At 37.1% G+C, this 24,149-nt stretch overlaps 2 protein-coding genes across 5 annotated transcripts; both read left to right on the forward strand.

Moving 5' to 3' along the window:
* The first annotated feature begins 82 nt into the window (after positions 1-82).
* Positions 83-23,966, forward strand: TRAPPC13 (trafficking protein particle complex subunit 13). Of its 4 annotated transcripts, none has more exons than XM_033085949.2 (13): positions 83-212; positions 6,559-6,627; positions 7,496-7,595; positions 7,961-8,045; positions 9,199-9,326; positions 9,456-9,528; positions 12,675-12,719; positions 15,110-15,127; positions 17,249-17,382; positions 18,518-18,716; positions 21,361-21,461; positions 23,394-23,544; positions 23,637-23,966. In XM_033085949.2, exons 1-13 carry the CDS (start codon positions 167-169, stop codon positions 23,739-23,741), a joined length of 1,254 nt encoding a protein of 417 aa, XP_032941840.1. In that variant the 5' UTR covers positions 83-166; the 3' UTR covers positions 23,742-23,966. The 4 variants fall into 4 exon arrangements, with proteins under 4 accessions (XP_032941840.1, XP_032941841.1, XP_032941842.1 ...); XM_033085950.2 differs by having other exon boundaries at positions 23,397-23,544; XM_033085951.2 differs by lacking the exon at positions 15,110-15,127.
* On the forward strand, positions 118-4,610 carry SHLD3 (shieldin complex subunit 3). Its single transcript, XM_033085955.2, has 2 exons — positions 118-212; positions 2,328-4,610. Exon 2 carries the CDS (start codon positions 2,459-2,461, stop codon positions 3,206-3,208), a length of 750 nt encoding a protein of 249 aa, XP_032941846.1. The 5' UTR covers positions 118-212; positions 2,328-2,458; the 3' UTR covers positions 3,209-4,610.
* Positions 23,967-24,149: the final 183 nt, after the last annotated feature.

Consider the following 24,149-nt stretch of genomic DNA (forward strand, 5'->3'; position numbering starts at 1 on the left):
GAGGCCCAGGCAGGCGGAAGGAGGCGGTGCCGCGCCCCAGCCGCCCGCGGAGCCCTGGGGGCTGTAGTTCCTTCCGCCGCGCTGCAGCCTGGGACGGCTGTGCCTGCTGCCGCCGTAGTCTGCGCGGCTCCTCCCGCTCCGTCGGCCATCCCGCGGGGCGAAAGCCATGGACGTCAACCAGCCCAAGCAGGAGCATTTGCTGGCTCTAAAAGGTACCGACAGTGCGGTCCCGCCGGTTCCCACCCGCCCGGCCCTGGTTCCGTGGTGAAACAACGTGTCTGAACCGTAGCCGAGCCGCAGTTTTCTCCTCCCGGTTTAGATGGAGGTGGAGAAGGGAGCGGCCCGGCGCTTGAGGCCTGCGGCGCTCGGTGCCCGAGGGCGTAAGGCAGTGGTGAGGGCTGCTCTGCCGTGCCCCGCACACCGCAGGGTGTGCGCCTGGTGTGAGGGGCTCAACCCGCTGCCCGCCCGTGTTAGTGCTTTCCCTAAGGCTTCAAAGAAAATGTTCAGCTAAAATTCCCTTTCCCGTTGCCCTCCTGCCTCTTTGGTTTGTTTTTCAGGACGAGAGGACACAGTCTTAAACTGCGTCAGGGCAGGTTTAGGTTGTGCGTTAGGAGGGATTCCTCCGCAGGAAGGGTGATTAGACATTGGCATGGGCTGCCCAGGGAGGTGGTGGGAGTCACCGGCCCAGAAAGCGTTTAAGGAAAGACTGGACGTGGCGCTTGATGCCATAGTCTATTTAACGAGGTGGTGTTGGATTCTATGATCTCAGACGTCTTTTCCAACACAGTTGATTCCGTGCTTCCCCTTTGGATGGCTTTTGCCCTTTTCACGTCATGCTTAATGTACAACTACGAGGCTTACCTCCTTGATTCAGGGGTTACAATGAGTGAAAATACAATTGTGTAGGTCTCTTGCATGCCTCCAAAATTAATGTAAATTTATCTCCAAAATCAAGAGGGCCCTGTGAAGAATTTGATAATTTCTTAATCATAATGCTGCTAGTTATTTATGTGTAATAAAGAGCTGATTAGAATCTCTCCTTTGCAAGCATTCTAGATCCGTGAGATGGATAAAGTATTTCAGGTATGAGTAATTTCAGGGACCGCCTTCTCGTTTTAAAACTCTCCTGGACAAAGTTTTTTAACAGTGTTTCCATGTGATAGTAAGATCTGTTAACTATAATTCAAAGCTCAACAAGGTCTTTTTAAATACATATACACACGTGCAATAAAGGCGAAAACATAAGAACATGAAACATCAGTACCTGCCAAATGCATTTTGATAGTAGTTAATTAAAAGCAAAGAGCTTTGCGGTGGATCATTTGGCTTTTATAAGAAACCAGTGCCATCCTTGGTTTTGTATTAAATTTAGTCCAGTCTGTAGGTTTTGCAAAAGTGGGGAATGTGCGGGGATTTATTTTCATTGTGGCTGCATTAAACAAAATCTTGACAGTGGCAGTTTTATATTTCATTATTTTAATATTCTCTATGTTACTGCTCTCCATGAGGGAATGTGAAATGATTGCAAATTTCTTGTGGAGGCAGGGGGAAATGAGGAGAAGGATGGGAAGTAGGAGAGCAACGCTCTGCTATCTTACTTACGTTTTATGACAGTGTTTGTAGTTCTCCCTTCGTATAATCTTTGTATGGAAGTATAAAGCTTTGATGATTTAATAAGTTGTTTAGTTATTCCAAAAGTCTCATAAATGAAGAAATTATCAGTTCCTTAAGGATTAAAGCATAGTTGCATGTAATGCATGGAAGCTTTGAGACTAAAACGAGATACGTGGTTCTGATACAAAATGGAAGCAGGCAGCTTTAATTTGCCTAGAGCACTTCCCTTTTAAACATTTTTGCTTTAGAATCTATTAGTCGGTACTATTTTGGGAAGGATTTCTGTAACATGTGTTTTCTAGTTATTTTATGTACCTTCGCTTAAAATGCTGATACATAGGAGGAAAACTCTTTTTAAAAATTGTCTGCTGAATTTGAGAAAATAGGCAGTAGTAATTGTGTTCCTTTTAATATGCATCGCAACAATACAACCAGAATAGTGATGGATGGCAAGTATGAGATGGTGATGGTAAAAGAGCTCTCTTGGAAGAGGACTGTTCTGCGTAAGCAGTGTGCATGTGGATAACATTCATTGTACTGAACTTACACTAGTAATGACGGAATGCAGCTCCTAATGTTCAGCCTAGGTAAAATAGAATGTTCTGATACATATCTTACGTATTTTTGCTACCTATTTCTTTCTTGAAAAATATCCTAGCAACGTTTTTCATAATATGGTAGTATCTTATTGTTTTATAATACTTCTACTTTAGGTCCTGTCTTCCACTGATCTTTGCATCATGGGGCAAGGAAATTCTTGTAAATAAGCTGTTTCACTCTAGATATGAGAATCCTTATCAAGAGACTGTTTTCCTAAGAATCACTGGTTTCCTACCGTTCAAGCATGGAAGTGGTCTTGCACTATCGACCACATCAGAGAGATCTAATAAAACTGCAGAAATTTGCAGAAGCAGCAGTGAAGGAATTTCCCATTCGCCAAGTACCAAGATTTGCACCCTGGTTTCCAAATGATTTACACAGACTTCCCCTCAAACCACAAAAGCAGGCACCTGTTATTTCTTGTGAGGAAGTGGAAGAATTGAAACAGCTTTCTACACCTTCAGAATATGTTACAGGATCTCCTGATTATGACTGCACAAAAAATCTCCTTGAGTTTCACTCTAGTATGAAACATGATCTGACTTTAATCCAAGCAAAGGCTGTTCACAGACCAATTAACTTGGACTATCAAGGAGAACCACCACCTAATGGAAAACAAAAATTGAAAAGGTCTTGGAGTGTCTCTCTTCCTAGTGCTAAACTCAAAGAAAAGATTCATCCTTTATCTCAAGAACTGCAGAATAATTTGGAAAGACTAAAGCTGCATGCATTTTGTAGAGCAAAATGGACAATTGAACAGTCTATTTGTAAAAACCAGAATTTGGAGGACATATGGATAAAATTGAATAGACTCATTAAACAGAATGAATTGCCGTCTTGCAATGCTACTATCCAAAGATCTGTGGGACAGATTTGGATTTTCTGTGATATATTATACTGTGAATATGTTAGAAATATACTTAGGGAAAAGCTAAGCCTTACAGATAAAATGAATTTGCTTGTACATAAATACGGAATTATATTTAGTTTATGACTTAAGATACAGTTTAATAATAAAATTACTGTCAGAAATACTGGAGTTTTTAAGCAGTTTAGAATATATAGACCTTTGAATAACTGATAAATTAACGGTAAGAAAACTGCTTATACTACTTTACCACAGATTTCTAACTACAATTTTATATTTCTTTAACTTTGTTTTGCCTCAAGACTTAGAGTTCTATTAAGATTAGTTTCTGTTTGGCTTAGTACTGCATTTAATAGCTTTTCTCTACCTTGGTGGTCTAAAGGAAAAATTAAAGTAAAAATTCCGGACTATTGTGGCAAGCTATGTCAGATAATAAATTTAATGATTTCAGTTAAACAGAATACATCCCCTCTGCTTCGTTGGAATTAAGAGTAGGAAATTTGTTTTTAAGTGAGTTATAATAATTGCTGTAATAGCTATAACTGACATTAAGATTTTCAAGATATGATTATTTCCTGAAAGTAGTCAGTAAATTTTTATAATGAAGGTGTATCCCTCCTGTGAAATACAAACTTACTTTATGTGGGATATACGCACTGTCTTAGCTTCATTTTAGGTTCAGTGGAAGCTGTGGGCTGAAAAATAATGAACAACTTAATAATTGCTGTTTTACGCCTTTGATAATTATTTTTTTCCTGATATTTCTGTTCTTGTGTCTCTATATTTGGGAACAAGAAAACACTGACTTCCAGCTAAAAGTAAGGAAATTAGGAAATGAGATTTGAGACCTCTTGTTTGTTGTCTTGGGAAATTTGAATGCCTTTTATGGTCAAAAAGGCTGAGTTCAGCATGACTTTTTTTCTCCTGAAAGAATGAAGTATTCCAAGGTCTTGCTATCCGTGTTCAATTGAAACTCTGGAGGGTCAATAGAGAAGGTAAACTGGGATCAATATGACTCAAGGTTATGCATTTGCATAACCTAGTTCTAGATAGTTTTGCTGTAGCTGGAGGTCAAGGTCTATAGCATGTGGAAAAGGGGGAAAACAAGTGTTTAGTATTTGTAGATTGTTAGATTGTCATTAATGTCACTCACACGAAAGTGTACATAAGCATGACAGAGATCCCTCTGTAAAAACAAAGTAAATTCCCCTTATGACATCCTTGTGTTGAATAATTATTTTTTAGAGATATTACATTTTTTTAGATAAAAATTGCTCCATTTGAGTCATTGACATGTATTTTTAAACTTTGACTGACTTTTAAGACATTTGTAGATGTCTTATATTGATGTTTCAGGTATTTGTGACATTTAATGTGACCACTTTGCAAAATCGATGCAAAATGCTGTCTAGACTGCACTATAACTGAGGGGTGTCATTAATTTTAAAGCTTTTTGTATTGCCAGATTTTTCACTGACATTATATTTATGATCTTAAAATAATTAGTAATAAAATTTTTAATCTGTGATTTTGAAGATAAAATGAAGTAAAATGCAGTGTGATATGAGTTCTATTTAATGTATTTTGTCCAGGATCTTAGAAGAGATTATATATTTTCTAACATTAATTCAGTACTCCTAATAAATATAATAATATACCTATCATAGTTTGTTTTGACTTCATTCTGTGATGTATTTATTTGTTTTCTGAAACATGACTTAACCCTTTCTTTAGAAACAGTCATTAAATACTAGTTATACAGGTTTAGTGTGGATTTGAGTAAAATTAGGTAATTCTAATAATACAGTCCCACTAGATTAATTTAGATTTAATTTAACTAGATTAATACTGACAAAAGAAGTAAATAAACATTTTATTAAACAGGAGAGATTTTTGTCATTGTAGCTGTTAGCCTTGTGTGCTTTGGATTTGTGTGCTTGTATGTGAATAATGGGAGATGCACTGCTCACTGTGAGTGCCTCAGCTGGTAACTGTCTTGTAAGAGTGAACACCATCTTTGGTTGCTCTGCAGGATTACTGCAGTCTTGGTTAGCCGCAGTATACAAGCTGAGTTACAGGCTTTCATTTTGTTCTCTTCGAGGAATGCTTAACTCATTAGCATGAGTAATTCAGAATCTTTTCTTTTTCATTTTAGTGTTGAATGGGGTTCACTATTTACTTTATTTTGTATATCTTAGGTTTTGTTGAATATACCTCATGATTCTAAGTCTTCAAAGGTCCTGTTTTTTCAACTTTTTCACCATAACAAAGAGAATAGAATATCTTTTTTACACATGAAAAGTGAGAGTTGTTTGTGTCAATGCTTATTTGCATAGGTTTGCTGTATGGTAGCATAAATTCTGGTGAACTGATACAGCCCATTGTACCCAAATGTATATCAAAGTAATTGAATACTTTACACCACTGGAAGCAGTGAGTGCTCTGTGGACACAATTGCTTTACAAAAGTACAATAAAAATAAACTCACCATACCTGTGTCAGTGCAAAGATATTGATTAACTTGTTGCAATCAAGAGAAACCCTTTTGGTTTATTTTTTAGTTTTAGTTGGTGTTATGTTTGTTAAGTTTCAAAGAAAAAAAAAGCCTAATGGTTTTTACATATTCAGATTAACACCTAGGATTACAGATGCTCAATTTTGTTTCATATAAATGTCTTCATGATAAGCTTTATCCAAGTTAGGGCCTTTGGTTAATTTGAAGAGGGAGAAATTATTGTAAGAAGTATCACCTTAAAGCTGTCATATAACTGAAAACAATGTAATTTTGAGTGTGAGTTAAAATAGCCTTTGAAAATACCCTTGCTTGAAGTAGAAGTTTTTTAATAGCAAAATCTCAATGATTTTGATTTTGTCAGTATAAATAAAATAGCTTTGTTGTAAGTATTTTCATGAGGTTTCTGTGCTGGTTTTACTGGATTGAGTTTAAAGTTTGTGACTTAGAGAAAAAGCAATGGTATAAATAAATGTAGGCTTTTAGTCTTGTAACTCTGCCTGAAGTGTTACAGGTTAAGATGTAAGTGCAATTTCTTAGACTGGGGTTTGACTGAAAGGGTCCATACAAGTCGTCATGCCCCATTCTAGGGCAACAAGGATCACAGGACAGGCACTTAACCCAGGAAAGTCCACAAACGGATGAACGCTTTTGAAGATCACAAAGCACTTAATGCTCTAGCAGGTGTAAGATCTTTAGCACATCAAATTGAAAGCAGTAGATTGGTAGGGTAGTTCACCAGGAATACAAGAGGGAGCAATGGCATTACCAGTGTTCTTGGATCTTAGAATACCAGGGAGGTTTTTTTATATTGTGAAAGGCCATGTGATCCTTTTTCAGGCTGCGATTTATTTGGTGGTTGTGGTTTGTTTTGGTGTTTTTTGTTTATTTTTGGGGAAGAAGAGCAAGGCATTCTTGAAAAACAAAAATAGTTGACTGATCTTTTTAAAATTTATTTTTGCAGTGATGAGGCTAACCAAACCTACCTTATTCACTAATATTCCAGTGACTTGTGAAGAAAGAGATTTGCCAGGTAAGTCTTTTCTACAGACTGATTACTATGTATGTTTTACCAAGTTTAAGCAGTGTGACCATCTAACACTTAGAGGAGTCATGACCTCCCGTAGGTTCTGATCTAAAACAGCAATATATTTTAGATTTGGTAATGCTAAAGGAAGATACCAAGGTGCACTGTATAACTCTTGACCTATATCTTTGAAAGATTGGTGATGATACTGATACACATGACCTCAAAGTTTGAGCAATTGACTTACGCTGTGAGAGGCATTTCTGTGAGGGAAATGTGTAAGTGGAGAAAGATTGGCATTACTATTTTTTTATTATTATTTGAAGGAAGTGTCCTGGTAGTTAGAACCCAGACGTGAATGTTCTGTGGAGAAACAGTCTTGCAAGAATCACTGGTTTTGAGTTGTGTTATGCTTGGTGTGCCATCATAAATTGGAAATCCCTGGGTTGTCTCCCAGAAATAGTTGAGGTGTAGAAGTCAAGTATAAGACAGTGAAAGCAAAGATTCAGGAAGGAGAGTTGTGTGGAAATATAAAGCAAGCAGGGGAAGAAAGTAAGTGAGGTTGATTAGTTCTGTTATGTAATGTGGTTTAGATGGAATGAATTTCTCAAAATTCAGTGTTAATTTCAGCAGTGCCTTTTGGATTGTGCCCTTGAGTATGTATATACTGAGTAAATTATTGGATACAAGTGTCTTGAAATATAGGCAGGTCTGTGGGTATATGTTTCATCCCCAAACAAGTTTATTTTTAAAAATGTATCTAAAATATATATTAAAAATATATCTGAGTAAGTGATCAAGTGTCTAACTTAAATGTAGACAAACCTTTGGACTTAGCAAATATTTGATTAATAACAACTTGATATTTTAACAGGCAATCTATTTAACCAGCTAATGAAAGATGATCCTTCTACTGTAAAGGGTGCTGAAACTTTGATGTTAGGAGAAATGCTGACTTTGCCTCAAAATTTTGGGTAAGAATAAATGATTGTAACTGTAATATGTAAGGTTTAGGCTTCATTTGGTTTAAGATTCATACTCCTCTTTCTATTTCAATACCATTGTTCCATTATACTAACAGAATCTACTGCTGTGATTTTTCTGAGTACTGAAAGCCATCTTATTTATGTCAGACTTTTAGCTAGAAAAAATTCTGATTTGTTCTCTTTTAAAACTGTTTACCTTAGAGGGATGACTTCTGAAGTATGGAAGTGCAAATGTCAGTTTTCTTCTAGGGTTTGATCTGGCAATTGTGCATGTGTGTGAATTTAAAAGTGTTTCGGTGAAATGTTCTGGTTTTTAATAACTGTCACTGATTTTTTTTTTCACTGGAATACAGAAATATATTTCTGGGAGAGACATTTTCCAGTTATATTAGTGTGCACAATGACAGCAATCAAGTTGTCAAGGACATACTGGTGAAGGTATGTGAAGAGAAATCCACTTATAAAGACCTATAAAAAACCAGAACACAATTATTGTATTTTCTGATAATATTTTGTATATTTAATATTAACACATAGACTTTAGGAAGTAGATGTCACTTTTTCCAATACAGAAGATATTGTAATACCTGGAAATTGGAATGATAAGACATAAAAATAGAAATTATTATAGAAATCTTCAGAGATTAAAAGGAAAAACTAGGATTTGTGTAAAAAAATTGATTTATTGCAGAATCCTAGCATTTAGATTGGAAAAGGCCTCTGAGATCACCAAGTGCAACTGTTAACCCCTAAACCATGACCCTAAGTTCCACATCTAGACAGTCCCCTGCAGGAATGGTGGATGAACCACTTCCCTAGGCAACCTATTCAGTGTTTGAAAACCCTTTTGGTGAAGAAATTGTTCCTACTATCCGGTCTAAACCTCCCCTGGTGCAACTTGATACCGTTTCCTCTTGTTCCAACTGGCTAAGCAGCCCCACCTCCATTGGCCTTCTTTGGACATGCACTCTTCTATTTAAAACTTCTCTGAAGAGTTGGGTAGCAAAATTTCCACAGCTAAAAATATGGAGTTATGTTCGCTTACCTTCACTTTTAATGAAGTCTTCCAATTCCCTTTGAAGCATACACTGATCTGTATATTGTATGAATTATTATCTAGAGAATTGAGGTTTTGTGTTTACTGAACAAATAAAAGACTAAGAGTAGAAATTTCAGAAGTCATGGTGGAATTCAATTAAAAAGTAAATAAGATTTTGTAAGCTGCATGGTAAGGGACTGGACTATTTATATGTTTTAGAACTTGTATTTAGCTTTGTAAGTGTCTCATCATCTTAGTATATGTCACAAAAGGTGTCTGAGTCAAGAATATCACAGAACATTCTGAGTTGGAAGGGACCCACAAGAATGTGTAAATCCAACTCTGAATTTAGTAGCCCGCAAAAGGATCAAACCCACTGCCTTGGTGATGTGAGCCCCATGTTCTGACCAGCTAATCTCTTGCAATATGTGTGAAAGCATGTAGGGTACAAAATGGTCGGTGAAACCTAGTACTTTATAACATAAGTTACATTTCTTTAGGCTGTGTTAAATAGCTGAAGTTCTAACTGATGCTTTGTTTTTCTGTCCTCAGGCTGACCTTCAGACAAGTTCTCAGCGTTTGAACCTTTCAGCTTCTAGTGCTGCAGTGGCAGAACTTAAACCTGACTGTTGTATTGATGATGTGATCCATCATGAAGTAAAGGAGATAGGAACACACATGTAAAATTTTAACTTTTTCTCTATTATTAAATAAGCTTAAATGAAACTGCAGTACATGCATGCTATCCTGCTTTTGATATAGCACAAGATTTAAAGTAACACAGCTTTTTTTAAATTGGTTTTTTCCAGCTTAGTTTGCGCAGTAAGTTATACTACTCAGACTGGAGAGAAGATGTACTTCAGAAAGTTCTTCAAATTTCAGGTATTTAATGTAGTATTTTACTCTACTTTTAATAAGTGTGTGAGTCTGGAAAACACATTTTAAAACATTTGATACTTTAAAAGACACTGCTTCAAACTTCACATGAACTGGTGTTCTGTAATTACCACACAGTTAAACATCTCAGAACTAATAAATATTACATCTATATATATTTTTACTAATTTATTGAGAAAATAATCTACTCTTAAAAAGTCCCTTTTTATAGTAGACAGGTCTATGACTATTTTTAAGCAGAACAATTGTTGATTATTTTGCCTTCGATGCATCCAGGCATTGAGTTTATATTGTAAAATTCTGATTTTTCTTTTGGTGTGTGTAACCTTCTTAAACTGGAATTAAATAGTTCAGTTTTTAAAGGAATTTAAGTAAAGTAGTCTAGTGTATTTTATCGAATACCGACAGAAGTAGTTGACAGAGTTGAAACCTTTTCTTCCATTACACAAATTTCAAGATTTGAGATAAGAATGACTGAGGAAAGCAAGAAGCTGATCTGTAGACTGGTTCTGGCAATAAAGAGACTGTTTACTGTGCATTTCATGGATATTTAATTTTTTTGAGAAATATATTGAGATTTGGATATTGGTGGACTAATCTTCATGGAATGGAGGATTACATGACATGCATTAGTGAATACATTTTTAGATATTCTGAGCAGCATTATATACAGTAATTTCATGATTATAAGCCGCACCATTTTGACTAAAATTTTGGTCTGAACCCAAAGTGCGGCTTATAATCAGGTGCAGCATATATATGGACAAAGAACAAAAAGTTGCTGTTTTAGTTTGTAGGACAGGTGTCTGCTGAGAAAGGCAGGAGCTTCTCTTTGAAATGGAGAACGTAAACCCCCTCCCTCCAAATTATTATAATTTTGAAATCAAGGGGCTTTCGATTAAAAATATGGGAATTAGGAATAACAGTTCTTTTCTAGGGAAATTAAAATAGAAATACAGTACTACAAAGAAACAAACTCCAAACCCTGACAAAGTCAGAGTACAACCTGACACCCCGTCAGGCAGGGTGTTGGTAGCAGTTCGATTAAGTGGTGGTTGCAGTTCTCCTGCAGTGACAGATGTGATTCAGTTGGAGCAGTGCTCCTGCAGAAGGTGCAGTAAGGTCCAGCGGTGATGTGGAGAAATCCGGTTTTTCCTCTGGAGTGGAGAAAGGGGCTACCTTAGTGTCCCAAAACCTCTGTTTTTGTCTTGGTAAGAAATGTTGGGCTCTTCCCCCTGGCTGGAGCAACTTCCAATGGGATGCAGTAATTTTATCAGTCACACAGTGGGACTCAATGGGCCATTAGCAGAAAATGACTGGCTGGAGGAAGGGTGGGTTGTGAAAAGATTTTGCCTGGTTTCAATGGATGGCCCATTAACAGAATATCTGCCATTGAGATGAGGATCACTGCCCCCACCCTCAACAGATGGTGATAGAATAGATACCTTTTATCCCACCTTGTATTGTAACATGTGGGTTATAATCAGGTGCGGCTTATGTATGGACAAAGAACGAAAAGTTGCCGACACCGGGAACTGCGGCTTATAATCAGTGCGGCATGTTAGAAAATTTACAAGAAGCTCACTGAAGAAAAGTATTTGACGGAAAAAATCCTCTCAACCAACAAAGACCTAAATTAAAAATTTTAATTTTTTAATTTTTTTTACTAAAGAGACACAGTTATGAACACTTGAAAGATTTTAATTTTATGCCTTTTAAAATGCAGAAATTTCTGGCAAGACAACTTTTTGATCTTGAATTCTTCAGTGCTAAAAAATTTGTTGACAACTTGGAACTTTAGAGGTCTCTCAGGATGCAGTGCACTTTTATGCAAACAAAAAAAGTTTCCCTGTGTAATGGGAAATAAGTGTCTTCAGAAACAGAATTAAAATTTGTTTCCTTACAAGTATGATAGAAGATTATTTCTTTCAGTTATATCACTTTATAAATACTTCATATTTGAATGTGTTAACTGCAGTGGCTTTATGCACAGAATTCAAGCATTAAGAATCAATGCTTTATAATATTTTATATCATCGAGTTGCCTTCTTTTGCTGATTGAATCTCATGAGATTAATATGTTTTATCAATTATTTTATGTATTATGATTTTCTTTAATTTCTTGAAACAGTTGCATTTTCAAGAAGGAAGTGAAAGCTAATAAAGCTAAACACCTGGTTCTGTTTCATTTATGTTTAGAGAAGTCCTCAGTAACTTTTGTTCCAAAACTCTGAAGAACTTGTAAATTTTAGATAGTCTTGCTCATAGTTGAAAGCAAATGCAGACCACTGCAGGACCCAGCATCGATATAGTGTTATTTTAAACACATGCATCTACTTAGAGCACTGGATTTGGGCAGTTTCGTAAGAGGCCAGTGCTGAGATGGAGAAATACAGTAATTACACAATTACAAGCCGCACCTGATTATAAACCGCACTTTCAGGTCTCGGCAACGTTTCGTTCTTCATCTGTATACAAACCGCACTGGATTATAAGCTGCACTTTCGTTCGCAGTGAGGATGCTCACACAACAAAGTAATCAATTTGTAACAATCACACAATCGAGGGTTTTACTGGCAGGTGCTTAATTTGCGAGCTCTGCTCCCCCCGCAGTGCTGGTGGGAGGGGGAGCCCAGCCTGCCGCCGGCAGGAGGGGGAGCCCAGCTCGCTGCCGGCGGGAGCCCGCCTTCTCCCGCTGCACAACAAAGTAATCGATTTGTAACAACTGTGCGATCGCGGGTTTTACTGGCAGATGCTCAATTTGCGAGCTCAGCTTGGCCCGCAGCTCGCATTTCCGGGTTGGCAAATTTCAGAACTTCTTCCATATATTGGCTGCTCTGGAGTATAAGCCACACTTCCGGGTTGGGACCTAATTTTAGTCAAAAGGGTGCAGCTTATATTTGTGAAATTAGTTATTTCAGTAGGAGGAGATGGCTTATTAGGAAAGCAGTCAAGCATGCGCAAGTAAGAAGTGGTGAGGATATACTCTTGAGTTGATTCTGTCATGCACCTGCTATGTGTAAGATCAAAAAGATCTTTTTAGTAAAAGACCTTAGTACTTTAAAACAGTCTATGCTGAAGCTGTCTGAAAAACCAATAGTCAATCTGTCTTTTTTTTCCATTTCATTCAGGTTCTTAAACCACTAGATGTGAAAACCAAATTCTACAATGCAGAGGTGAGAACTGTGTGTATTCAGGTTTGTTTTGGTGTGCTGGGTTTGTTACTTAGATTAAATTCAAAGTGATTTGTAAGTACACCTTTCTGAGAAAAGTGATCAATTCTAATGGAAAAATGGTGGGATATATATATTGTATAGTTTAAAAATAGGTAGGCTTTTGATGAAGGGGTGAAAGAGATGTTTAATGTAACTGACTAACAATTTTGCATATGTTCATATGCATATATTATATGCATGTATTTTCATAGTCTCTTATTAACTCAAATACTTCTAGTAATTGCTTGTATGTTTAGGCTGATAGAGTACTTACTGTAAGGGAGATTAATTGTCCATAATGGAGATGACAATTTTATCAGAGTGGAGAAAATTTAAATTACTTACATTTTTCCTATGTATCTAGAACTCTTCAGTTTAAGTTTTAGGTTTGTGGCAGTTACAACACAGTGCTTCTAAACCAAATGACCTTATATATGCCTTGCATATTTATTTGGACTTACATGTCTGCTTTTGTCTATTTATGGGAAGAATTTTGTACAGATCTGTAGACTGCAGGCTTCAAACCATACAGTTAGCAGGTGTGAGGTACCTGAGCAGGATTGGAGCATAAACACATAGCACTATCTGAGCCCTTTATGGAGCTGCTATTATGTGTAAGTGGGAATGTCTGGAAATGTCTTCTGCTGTGATTTAAGAGCAAAAATAATTCTAAGAAATTAGGTCATTACTCTGGGAGCAAAATAAATCTCTTATTTATTGTGTGGATTTTATTACTGTTTCAGCTGCAAAGTATGTGGTAGGGAAAAGTGGGACAGGTATCTTAAATGTTGCTGTCTCTTTATACTTCATGTGTAAAGTTTGTGATGAAGCACCTTTCTAACGTAATTCCGGGCAAACTTTTTACATGGATAAAAAATACTCTTTTTTTGTTTTTATAGTTGTTATACTGACTGGTCTTGATAAGGGTCTTACTTAACTCAATTAACCACCAAATCTTCATGGTAAAAATCTGTGAGAACCTTTGGTGTTTGAGCTGGTACATGTGGGTTTGGGTTTTGGAGTTTTTTTGGGTTTTTTTCTTCTGTAGAGTTTTAAAAAGCCTCTTTGATGCCTTTTGTTCTTCCTGTTGATGAATTCATGCAACTCCCATTACCATTTTATCCATTAAATTTAACGATTTAAAAAAAAAGATTTTGGATGATATGATGATATTGAGTGACCAATTTCCATTTGCCTAGCAAACTGGAATAGTAGCACTCTTACCTTATTTCTGAAAGTATATAAAGTGTTGCTGTGTCTTGTGACCATGAAATTCAATTAACTTCTGAAAACCAAGCAATAAGGCTTTGGTTAGCTGTTGTGTGTGATACTACGTTGCTGTGAAAGCACCAAGGAATTCATCCTGACTATTATCCTTGAGAGCAGGGGAGAAAAAAAATGGTATGTGTCAGTTACTTGTTAATTGAAGATCTCTAAAGGTTGACTAACCAGTTAAACTGTTATCATTAAGATTACAGATATGATGCTGTCTATTCATAATGCCTGTTACTAAAACTATTTTCTATTAATATTCTAATGATGATCCATAATTTAATTTCTTCTAAAACAAGGAATGATGCTGAACCCTAATCTTGTTGCTTATTGCTTATATTGCAGTAGCCCCCAAATGGAGTTGATCACTGAAACTTATGCACAGAACACATGCCCTGTTGCCCTATCCTGCTGCAATCCTGAGATTGAATTACTCTCTCACTGACTTTGATGTGCCTTGAAAAAAGGCTCTGTAAAAGGTTCTGTTCCTGCAAGCATGCACAGGGAGGTAGACAACAAATTTTGCAATTAAAGTTGGGTCTTTGGATTAATGAATACTCAAAAAGAATTTTTCTTGATACTATACCAAATTTTGTTAAAACTTACAACATAGTCTATTTGCCAGGACACATTATCACATTAGTTTTGAGACATTATATACGAGGATACTTCAAGTTATCTATAAGGTGACAAGGACTGTTTTTCCATTTCATATACAACCCATTGCATGGATTGAAATTCAGGACAAACTTTAAACTTACTCAGAAACTAACTCTTTTTTTGGAGTCAGTTTATTCTACCATATCTTGTCTGTAACTTGTGTGCCTTAAGTTCTACTTTGGATTGATTCTGAAGCAAAGCTAGTAAATCGTGTAACCATACTAGCTATAAGTTATTAGAAATGTAGTTGTCATCTTTGTTTGCATCCATTTTTATTTATGTTCCTGTTACTAATGCTATCTTGTTTAAATGGTGCAAAAAAAATGCAGAAATGCATTTTGTTTGGAAGTAGCCTCCTTTTTCTTTAACATTTAACCCTTATTTCTCTAATGTGTTCTTTTTTTTTATTTTCCCATTAGAGTGACCTCAGTTCTGTGGTAATTTTTATTTATTTTTTTATAAATATGTATGCTTTTTTAATTGCTTAACTGTCTCTATGCTTGTTACTGACATTCTTTACAAACGTAATGGAAAAGCAATGTTTGTTCTGCATATCATAAACTGATGTTCTCTTGTCTTTTTATGTGCAGCTAATAATTTAAATGGTTAGCTCTTTCTTTAATACCCATTGTTGATACTAGAACTTGATAGCTACAGATTCTTGTGGGGGTCCTTCCATAAAATACCTCACCAAAATTTTATTAGATCCATTATTTGAAAATAGAATTTATTTCCTTCTAAATTTTTTCTGCTTTTGACCCATGGAAATGTAGGTTTCACTACAGCACTGCTTGTGTAAGCTGTGACAGAACTTTTCACATCTGGTTGGTGGAGACAGTGGGTTTGAGGAGAGAGCAGCAGTTGGATGTTCTTCCTTCCTTTGGCTAGCTGGAACTGCACCTCACAATTTTAACTGCATGTAACAATTGATTGAATTTCTATGTTATTTCTGCAGTCTGATTTCACTTTAAGGCGTGGCTTTTATTTTTAAAAAATGCATATTTTGAAAAGGTGTTTTTTTTAAAACATGTAATACTAAACCAAATTAGGAATAATACAAAACTAACTTGCTTTTTCATTATGCTGCTTGTTTTTTCTATTCTCTCTCAAATTAGCTTTTTTAAACTTCTGCCTATGGTTGCTGTTTTGAAAACTACTAAAATTTGGGTAAATGGACACTTTGAGCAATGGATTTATGGGATATAAACTGTGCAATTTCAGTGACAGTCAGGTGGTAGTAGTAATGATTATATGAACCATGTTTTAGTTGGAGTTATTTCCAGTTCCTGCAAGCATGAAGTGTCTCTGTAACCCATTGAGGTTGCACAGTTTTCATTACTATATAGATGCTGCATTGTATTCGATATGTTTATAAGGCAATGCAAAAAGTTCCACAATCATTCTATATTTCACTTTCTAACACAGTTTTTTGAGACTACACATATTTTGGCTATTTTTTCCCACTTTGATTTTGTAATTTACAAGCAGGACTCCATTTGTATAAAGAATCATTTATTAACACTGATCAAAAAAGAAATTGTAAGTTTTGTTCCACCTTCCCCACAAAAGTACTTTCTTAAAATTTATCAAAACAAAATACTCAAATTGCTTCAATCTGAATCTGTAGAATAGACTATTTCAGTTGGAAGGGACCTACAACAATCACTTTATCCAATGGCCTGAATCAGTGACTCTTGTAAATGCAAATTTGGTAACCTCCTCTTTTTAACTGGCACTTCTTGAATTGTGGTTTTCAATTTTCTGGGGACTCATATCTCTAATAAACTGAGTCTTCCATTATTATTCTATCTTGAGATTTTTAGACATGCAAAGTGATTTCACTGGTCTGCAGTTTCACAAAAGAAGTGAGGCAAAGATTTCTCCAGTTCCATGGTTTTTCATCTTCTGAAGTTTAACAGTCTGTAGCTTTCATTTATGTACTAGAATTGGTCCTTTGATACCATCTCAAGGGATTAGCTTCAGATGTTCTGAAGATAAAGCACCAGTTAAATTGTTGGGTCATTGTTAACCTTTGGCAGCTGAGTGAGAGAAGGGGCTGGGTTTTGCATTTTAGCTAGAATGCTAGTAGTTACTAATAAAAGCTCAGAGCATGTGCCCGAACTGTTTTACTGCAGTTAAAGAAAAACACACACATTTACTTTAATTTTTTATACAGCTTGATGCACTAGTGATCTGGCATGGCATGTTCTTGTGCACTGCAATTCCTTACCATTTATTAAAATTTTTAAATAATTTGGATTAAAGCTTGAGTTGTTATTAAGCTGATGAGATTCTTGGGAAGTGGTGATTCAATGCAATACAAGTAAGCAATAGCTAGAACATAACAAAATTATCCCACATCCATTGTTTGGTGAGGTATCTGTTGACTAACACTTTTGCTCCTATTGTTACTGGGATTAAGGTTTTTTCTTGCATTAATTAATTTGATTTGCAGGCATGAACTAAACTTGTGTGACTTTTTTTAACAATAGGACTGCCTACTCTTTTTAATAACATTAATCATATTTTCATGAACTTGAAATTTTGATTTTTTTCAGACAGATGAAGTGTTTCTGGAAGCTCAAATTCAGAATATCACTACCTCTCCAATGTTTATGGAGAAGGTTTCTTTAGAGCCATCAATGATGTACAATGTTGCAGAACTGAACACAGTTGACACAGCAGGGGAAAGGTTTGTTCACATTCAGAACATTTGACTTAGAAATTCTTTGTATTAATATTTCATTAGATACAAGTATTAGTCATTTGTCTATAGTGGGAGGATTGTATGTCTTCGTTTGAGTAAAAATATCAAATTCCTATTATGTATTCAACTGGAAAATTTGTTTTAAAAGTTTTCTTTTTATAGAAACTATTCTTAAAAAAATCTATAATTCTACCCAATAGAGAAATATTCAGCCTAATCCTCAAATAACTTGTAACAATGATGACACGATAATATAAAAACATACTATTATTTCAGTACTTCCTATATAAAATTTAACCCAGATCTGGTTTTGACCTGATCTCTGTGTACATACTTACCCTTACAGGACTCATCTGACTAATCCTTGCTTCCTATCAGTAAACTGCTTACTGTTGTCACTTGTTTTAATCATGATATAGCAAGGCACCAGTCAAAGTGGATCAGTGGTACACCCTCATGGAGTCTTAGAATATAAAAATTTGTCATGCTGAAATTTAATTTTATTTATTTAAACACCTAATACCAGAATAACTGACTACAGTGGATATGAGAGCTTGTGAAGTTAACTTTGGCTGTTTGTGCTTTGCAGTTGCTTGGGGTTTTGGAGGTGATGTTTGAGTGTTTCAGCAGTAGGGGCCAAAAAGAAAATTCTGTCTTCTCTTTGCCTGTTGAAGGATTCACCTGTAGAATAATGAAGCTTTGTTCTTACCAAGCTTTTGCATCCACTGTAATGGTTTTTCTCCTGAACAAGAGTCTTAGTGTCATGACACTGAGATTTACAGTGAGGGAAAACAAATAGCAGAAGAAAAATTACCAGCATTTTTTTTTAAATGCCAAGATGCCAGATAATTAACTAAAATGTAGCAGAGTGGATTGCTATTGTATTTCTTTCTGGCTGAGAAGAACACGTTCTTTTATTTCTCCGTGGCCCTTGGTGCTACAAAAATTCTAGAGCTGTTTTCTGTTGTGAAAACAAAAAATATTCTATATGTTTTACCATTATCAAACTATGTGTACACATATAATAAGACTGGTGGGGAATGGGGGAAAAAAGGTTGGGTTCTTAATCTTCTTCAGAATAGATGTTTAAATTAAGATCTAGTGTTATTTTTTCTTTCAGTGAGTCTACTTTTGGTGCAAGGACGTACTTACAACCTATGGATACACGTCAATACTTATACTGTCTAAAACCAAAACAAGAATTTGCAGAGAAAGCTGGAGTAATAAAAGGTGTAACAGTGATTGGTAAACTAGACATTGTGTGGAAAACTAATTTGGGTGAACGAGGAAGGCTGCAAACTAGCCAGCTCCAAAGGATGGTAAGTTTAACTTAGATATTAATTCAGCCTGGCATTCATTTTTAAGGAAACGCAATGAACAGTTTTAATAATGACTTGGAAAAGTGCAAGCTGCTTACTTTCTTAGCCTCATTTTTATTCACAGCTTTCTGTATGTATTAGAGAGTTATTTCATATATTTGTTCAGTGAAGTGTGGGTAAGTTACTCGAGTGAACACTTTATTGTCAGAATCCAGTAACCAGTGTTGAAAATATATTTGTTAGAGTAAAATTAACTGCTTGGGTACCATTTGGCAACAAACTGACAAAAGAAACTCTTTACATGTGCCAATTCTTGAAATGGAAGTTGCTCCCAAGTTCGTACAGACATTTTAGCTTGGAGTATCTTTTTTTTATGCATAATATTATTTGTCTTTCTTGTCCACAGTTTTGATTGAGTCTGTCCTATTCTGGTTGATTTATAAATTGTTCTTGGATTTTCAGTTGTAATGCTATCTTGTTTAAGTCAGCTTCACAACCATCTAATGCCTAAATCTGGCTTGCATCTTCTCACTTGAGGATGGTGAGAGAGATATGGAAGGGTAGTTAAAAAAAGCTTTGACAATTGGATCTCAGTCTAAGTTTACCGAGCTTATAATTGGTCTTTGCCTCTGTCTTTTCCCTAGCCCCCAACTATTAGTAAATTGAGCAGTTCTGTAGGGAAGTTACACTGACTTAGAACTGGGCATGCAAACTTAGATCCTGGAAATTCACAGGAAAGTCACTAAAAAGTCACTACGTCCTTGAAACGTCTTGATATTTAATTGAGGTGTTGAGTATGTGCCAGGAAATTAGAAACTGCCCTTTTTCTAAACTTAGTTAGTCCTATTACTTTGAAACTTATTGCTTATTTTTAACAATAGAGTGTTTCATTTTCAATTGACCTTTCCTGTCATTTCTCTTTATACACATTTGTTTTTCCTCCCTAAATCAGTATTGTCTCATTCTGTATCCCTTCTTTTTGAACCTTTGAGAATTGGATGTGAAGCACACACTTCAATGCTCCAGGATAAGTTCTGGTCATGCATCGTTTTGTGCCTTGTGATTAACAGAAAAACATTATTATTGAGTAACATCTGTCTTTAGAAAAGCAGCAGGTAGTTGGGTTTTTTCCCCTTCTGAGTTGCAGTGTAACTCCCTCTTTTCTTCCCCTCATTTTTTAAGTGTTACCAGATTATTTAATTTCTAGACCTCACCCGTAATAATTTTCGTCCTAATGTAGCACTATAACCATTGTTTCCCATCCAGGCCCAGACTTTTACCTCTACTATGACCCTCAGTCATTGTTACAGGTCAGATCAGAAATGTACCTTTTGAAACAAGTATCCTGTGGGTTTGGGGTTTTTTTGGTTGGGTTTTTGGGGGTGGGGTTTTTTTTGGTTTTGGGTTTTTTTTTAATGTGGCTTGGTCTTGTAATTCACAGCTACAGTCTCTTTGGGAGATAATAATCCAGGCAGGTGCCATGTCCACGGTATGCCAAAGGGTGCTTCACATGCTCACAGGCATTCAGTACAGGATCACACTAGAACAAGTCTGAAGTTAAAGAACCTGATTCTTGAGTAGCACAGGCGAGAAATTGTCTAGTTGATTCCATAATCTGAGCAATTACCTCAGGATAAAACCAATCTACCTGTTTAGGGCACTGCATATAATTTTTCCAGTTAATTCCTCCATGTCAGCTAATACAGCTGAATATACTTGCATTTTTCCAGGGCTGAATAATTACTTTAATGCAAGGTTCCAAATGCATATTGCTTGATTAATCTAAGTCTCCATTGTTTTGACATCTCTTTGCTGACTCTAATGTCCAATTTAATATGCTTTCTAAAATGTAGCAAACTTTATGTGACTAAAACCTGCTCCAAGTCTGTCAATGACTGAATTTCTGGACCTCTTTGGAAGTTCCTTTTCAATCACGCTGTAAATAGAACTTTCATTACAACATCCTTTTATCAGCAGAATTGGAACATGTACAATAACAAAGCCTTGGCAAGCAGGACAAATTTTTCCCCTATTTTTCTCTCATGATCTATCATTTGTGGGGTTTGAAAATCTAAACTTGCTTTTTCATCTGCAGGTTACTCTTTTGAATCAGTCCTGGTTGGTAGTAACTAAGATATTTACTATAGGTTTATTAGTAGACCATATGAAATGTGTTCAGCTCATGGAGAATTGAAAGGTATTCATATTGCATGTTTTTCTAACTGATGCCAATTAATTATTTTGGCAGATTCTCGTGTTCTTAGGATGTGAAACAGTAGTGGCTTTATGCAGGGAAATTTAACTGGTATTGTCTTTGCAGATCTGTTATCTGCCTAACAGAGGTCTTAGGTTAAAGCTGATTTTTCTCAGGAACTGTATATGGCTATTCAAACTTTTAAAGATTTAAACTCTCCTGAAAAATGTAATAATAAAGATCATCCTTATCTGATGAATTGTTAAACCTATGAAGGTGTTCATCTGTTGAAGATGGAGAGTTGCTGTGATTTCCATACTAAACAAAAGCACAGTCAATCTTTCTTCAGATATTTCTTATTCCAAGCTTCTTCCAGACATGAAAACTTTTTGTAAAAACTTGAATTTCCCTATCCAACATCTGAGAATATAAATTCTTGTTCCTTTCCAGGCTCCTGGTTATGGCGATGTAAGACTTTCATTGGAGACAATACCAGATACTGTAAATTTGGAAGAACCTTTTGATATTACATGTAAAATAACAAATTGCAGGTAACAATGTCATGTGATTCTTGTACTTTTTCCTGAGTGGGTGAGTTGTGGCTGGTTTTGTTTTATGTCTCAGTACTTCCTCCTGAAACTACTTAAACCTGGTTTTTGCTATGATTTGTGGCAACACAAACTAATTAAAACACAGAGATAAAAAAAGCCCCAAAGAAGCAACCTCAACAAAAAATTTCTGTCATTATCTGTTAATACTGTAGTGAACTAGGAGATAGCCAAAAATCTGTAGAGGAATTCCATTAATCTGTCTGCAATATTATGTATAATTGCACCTCATTCTTAAATCACAACTAATCCTAGGGTTGCAAGAGTGACATTTACAGTAAATTCACGAATACAAGCCGCACTGAGTATAAGCCGCATCGCCGGGTGTTGGCAAACATTTTGGTTTTTGTCCATAAATGAGCCGCACCTGAGTATAAGCCTTTCGCAGCGAGGACCCACGTGCAACAAAGTTGCCAATTAGTAACAGAACTGCGGCAGGGCGGGGTTTACTGGCTCGGCTCGGGCTGTGCAGGCTCCGCCCGCTCGGGGCTGCCGATGGGGCCAGGTAGCCCAGCCTGGCGCTGCTGCTCGGCGGGGCCGCTCGTGGCCGGCCGCCGCCTCTGGGCTTGCTCGCCCTGGCCCGGCGCTGCCCCGTGGTGGCAGGCAGGAACGGAGCCCCCCCCTGTTCCCGCGGCGATGGAGGCGGGCGGGGACAGAGCCCCCCGCCTCCTCCCCGAGCCATGGCGATGGCGGCACGGGGCCCCCGCCGCCTCCCCGAGCCGCGGCGATGGCGGCACGGGGCCCCCCCGTCTCTCCCCCGGGCTGAGGTAGAGGAGGGAAGGAGAGAGCTGTTCCACCTCTCTCCCCGCCCCCCATGCTGCCTGCAGGGAGCCAGGCTCCACCCGTGGCGCAACAGAGCAACACTTTGTAACAATTGCGAAATGCCGGCTTTTACTAGCAGGTGCTCAGCTCGGCACCCTGGCTGGCACTTCTGAGGTTGTAAATGTCAGAAAATTATTCACATATTGGCCGCTCCTGAGTATAAACCGCATTTCCGGTGTGGGAGCAAAATTTTAGTCAAAATGGTGCAGCTTATATTCGTGAAACTACTGTAAATGAAATATGCAATTTCACGACTATAAGGCGCACCCTTTTGACTAAAATTTTGATCGAAACCTGGAAGTGCGCCTTATAATCTGGTGCGCCTTACATATGGACAAAGTTGGGAAATTTGCCAACCTGGAAGTGCGAGCCGCGAGCTGAGCCGCGAGGGGCGATGGCCCTGTGGCAGCGCCGAGCCACGAAGGGGGCTGCGTGGCGGGTGCCCTGAGTCGCGGCTACGTGGCGGGAGCCGGGAGCCCCGAGCTGCGAGCCGCGCCAGCTGGCGCCAGGGGCGAGTGGGAATGCCGGGGCCTCCAACACGGGGAGGGCGCCTGGGGCTGCATTTAAAGGCTATGCTAATCTGTGAAAAATGTTTGCAAATTGAGCACCTGCCAGTAAACCCCATGATCACACGATTCTGCTACTAATTGGTTACTTTGTTGCGTGCAGATCCTTGCTGCAAAAAAAAAGGCGCCTTATAATCCAGTGCGCCTTGTAGTCGTGAAATTACTGTAATTCTAAATAGAAGTTGAGCCCAGGGACTAAAGCATGTATCTGGCCTGCAGATACTTCTCATGAAAAGCCTGCAGTCCCTCCAAAATGTAAACACTATTATGTTTCCCAGTATTGCTAAACCTATTGACAGGATGCTTGTGTCAAACAGAGCTGTCTGCAGCTGAGTTACTATGCATCACAATAAACATTCCTGGCTGCCTTATAATCATTTATGAGTCTTGATTAATAGTAACCTGAATAATCAAGCTTTTACACGTCTGTAGTCTTTGACTGCTTAAAAAGCCCACAGGTTTATTCTTGTTTTTCAATTTCTTCTAGCAGTGAAAGGACTATGGATCTGGTTTTAGAAATGTGCAATACTAATTCCATCCACTGGTGTGGAGTTTCAGGAAGGCAACTTGGAAAGCTGCACCCAAGTTCATCCCTCCATCTCTCACTTACGTTGTTGTCTTCAGTGCAGGGATTGCAGGTAAGTTATTAGCACAGTTTTGTTGTAAAATCAATGCTTTAAAATATTAACAGTTCTTTATAGTAACTTTTATAAATATTTTCCCCTTCTAGAGTGTCTCTGGCCTAAGACTTACAGACACATTTTTGAAGAGAACATACGAGTATGATGATATTGCACAAGTCTGTGTAGTTTCTTCAGAAATCAAGCAGAGCTGAAGAAAAAAATTCTGTAGGTTTACTGGGCTTTTTTTTTTACTAACTTCTTCATTTTTTTGCAGTCAATTGTTTTAAAATTAGTACAAACAAAACCAAATCCCTATAGAGCTGTAAATGTGATAATGATTATTTAATTTCTATGAACATTTCTTGAATGTTTTCAAGTCATTTAAAACATGCATATGCATTTTGTCTACGGACAATAAAACGTTTGGAAAAAGTGTAGTTCTAGTAAATTATATTGCATTTATATCAACTCAGGACAGGGGAATGAGATTGGTAAGAAGTACTAGCATTTTATGCTAATTTTTCTTGCTTTAGTATTTTTTAAGTATTTAAACCCTTTTAAAATCCTTGCTCTGACAAAACTGCTTCAGTTCAAAGGAACTGATCTTCAACAGACAAGTT

The sequence above is a fragment of the Catharus ustulatus genome, chromosome Z, assembly GCF_009819885.2.
Source record: "Catharus ustulatus isolate bCatUst1 chromosome Z, bCatUst1.pri.v2, whole genome shotgun sequence".
Classification (NCBI taxonomy): domain Eukaryota; kingdom Metazoa; phylum Chordata; class Aves; order Passeriformes; family Turdidae; genus Catharus; species Catharus ustulatus.

Coding starts and splice junctions, on each gene's coding strand:
- TRAPPC13 (XM_033085949.2), top strand. CDS start 167: ATGGACGTCAACCAGCCCAAGCAGGAGCATTTGCTGGCTCTAAAAG. Junction 9,529..12,674: donor GAAAGTTCTTCAAATTTCAG/GTATTTAATGTA, acceptor CATTTCATTCAG/GTTCTTAAACCACTAGATGT. Junction 21,462..23,393: donor TGTAAAATAACAAATTGCAG/GTAACAATGTCA, acceptor AATTTCTTCTAG/CAGTGAAAGGACTATGGATC.
- SHLD3 (XM_033085955.2), top strand. CDS start 2,459: ATGGAAGTGGTCTTGCACTATCGACCACATCAGAGAGATCTAATAAAA.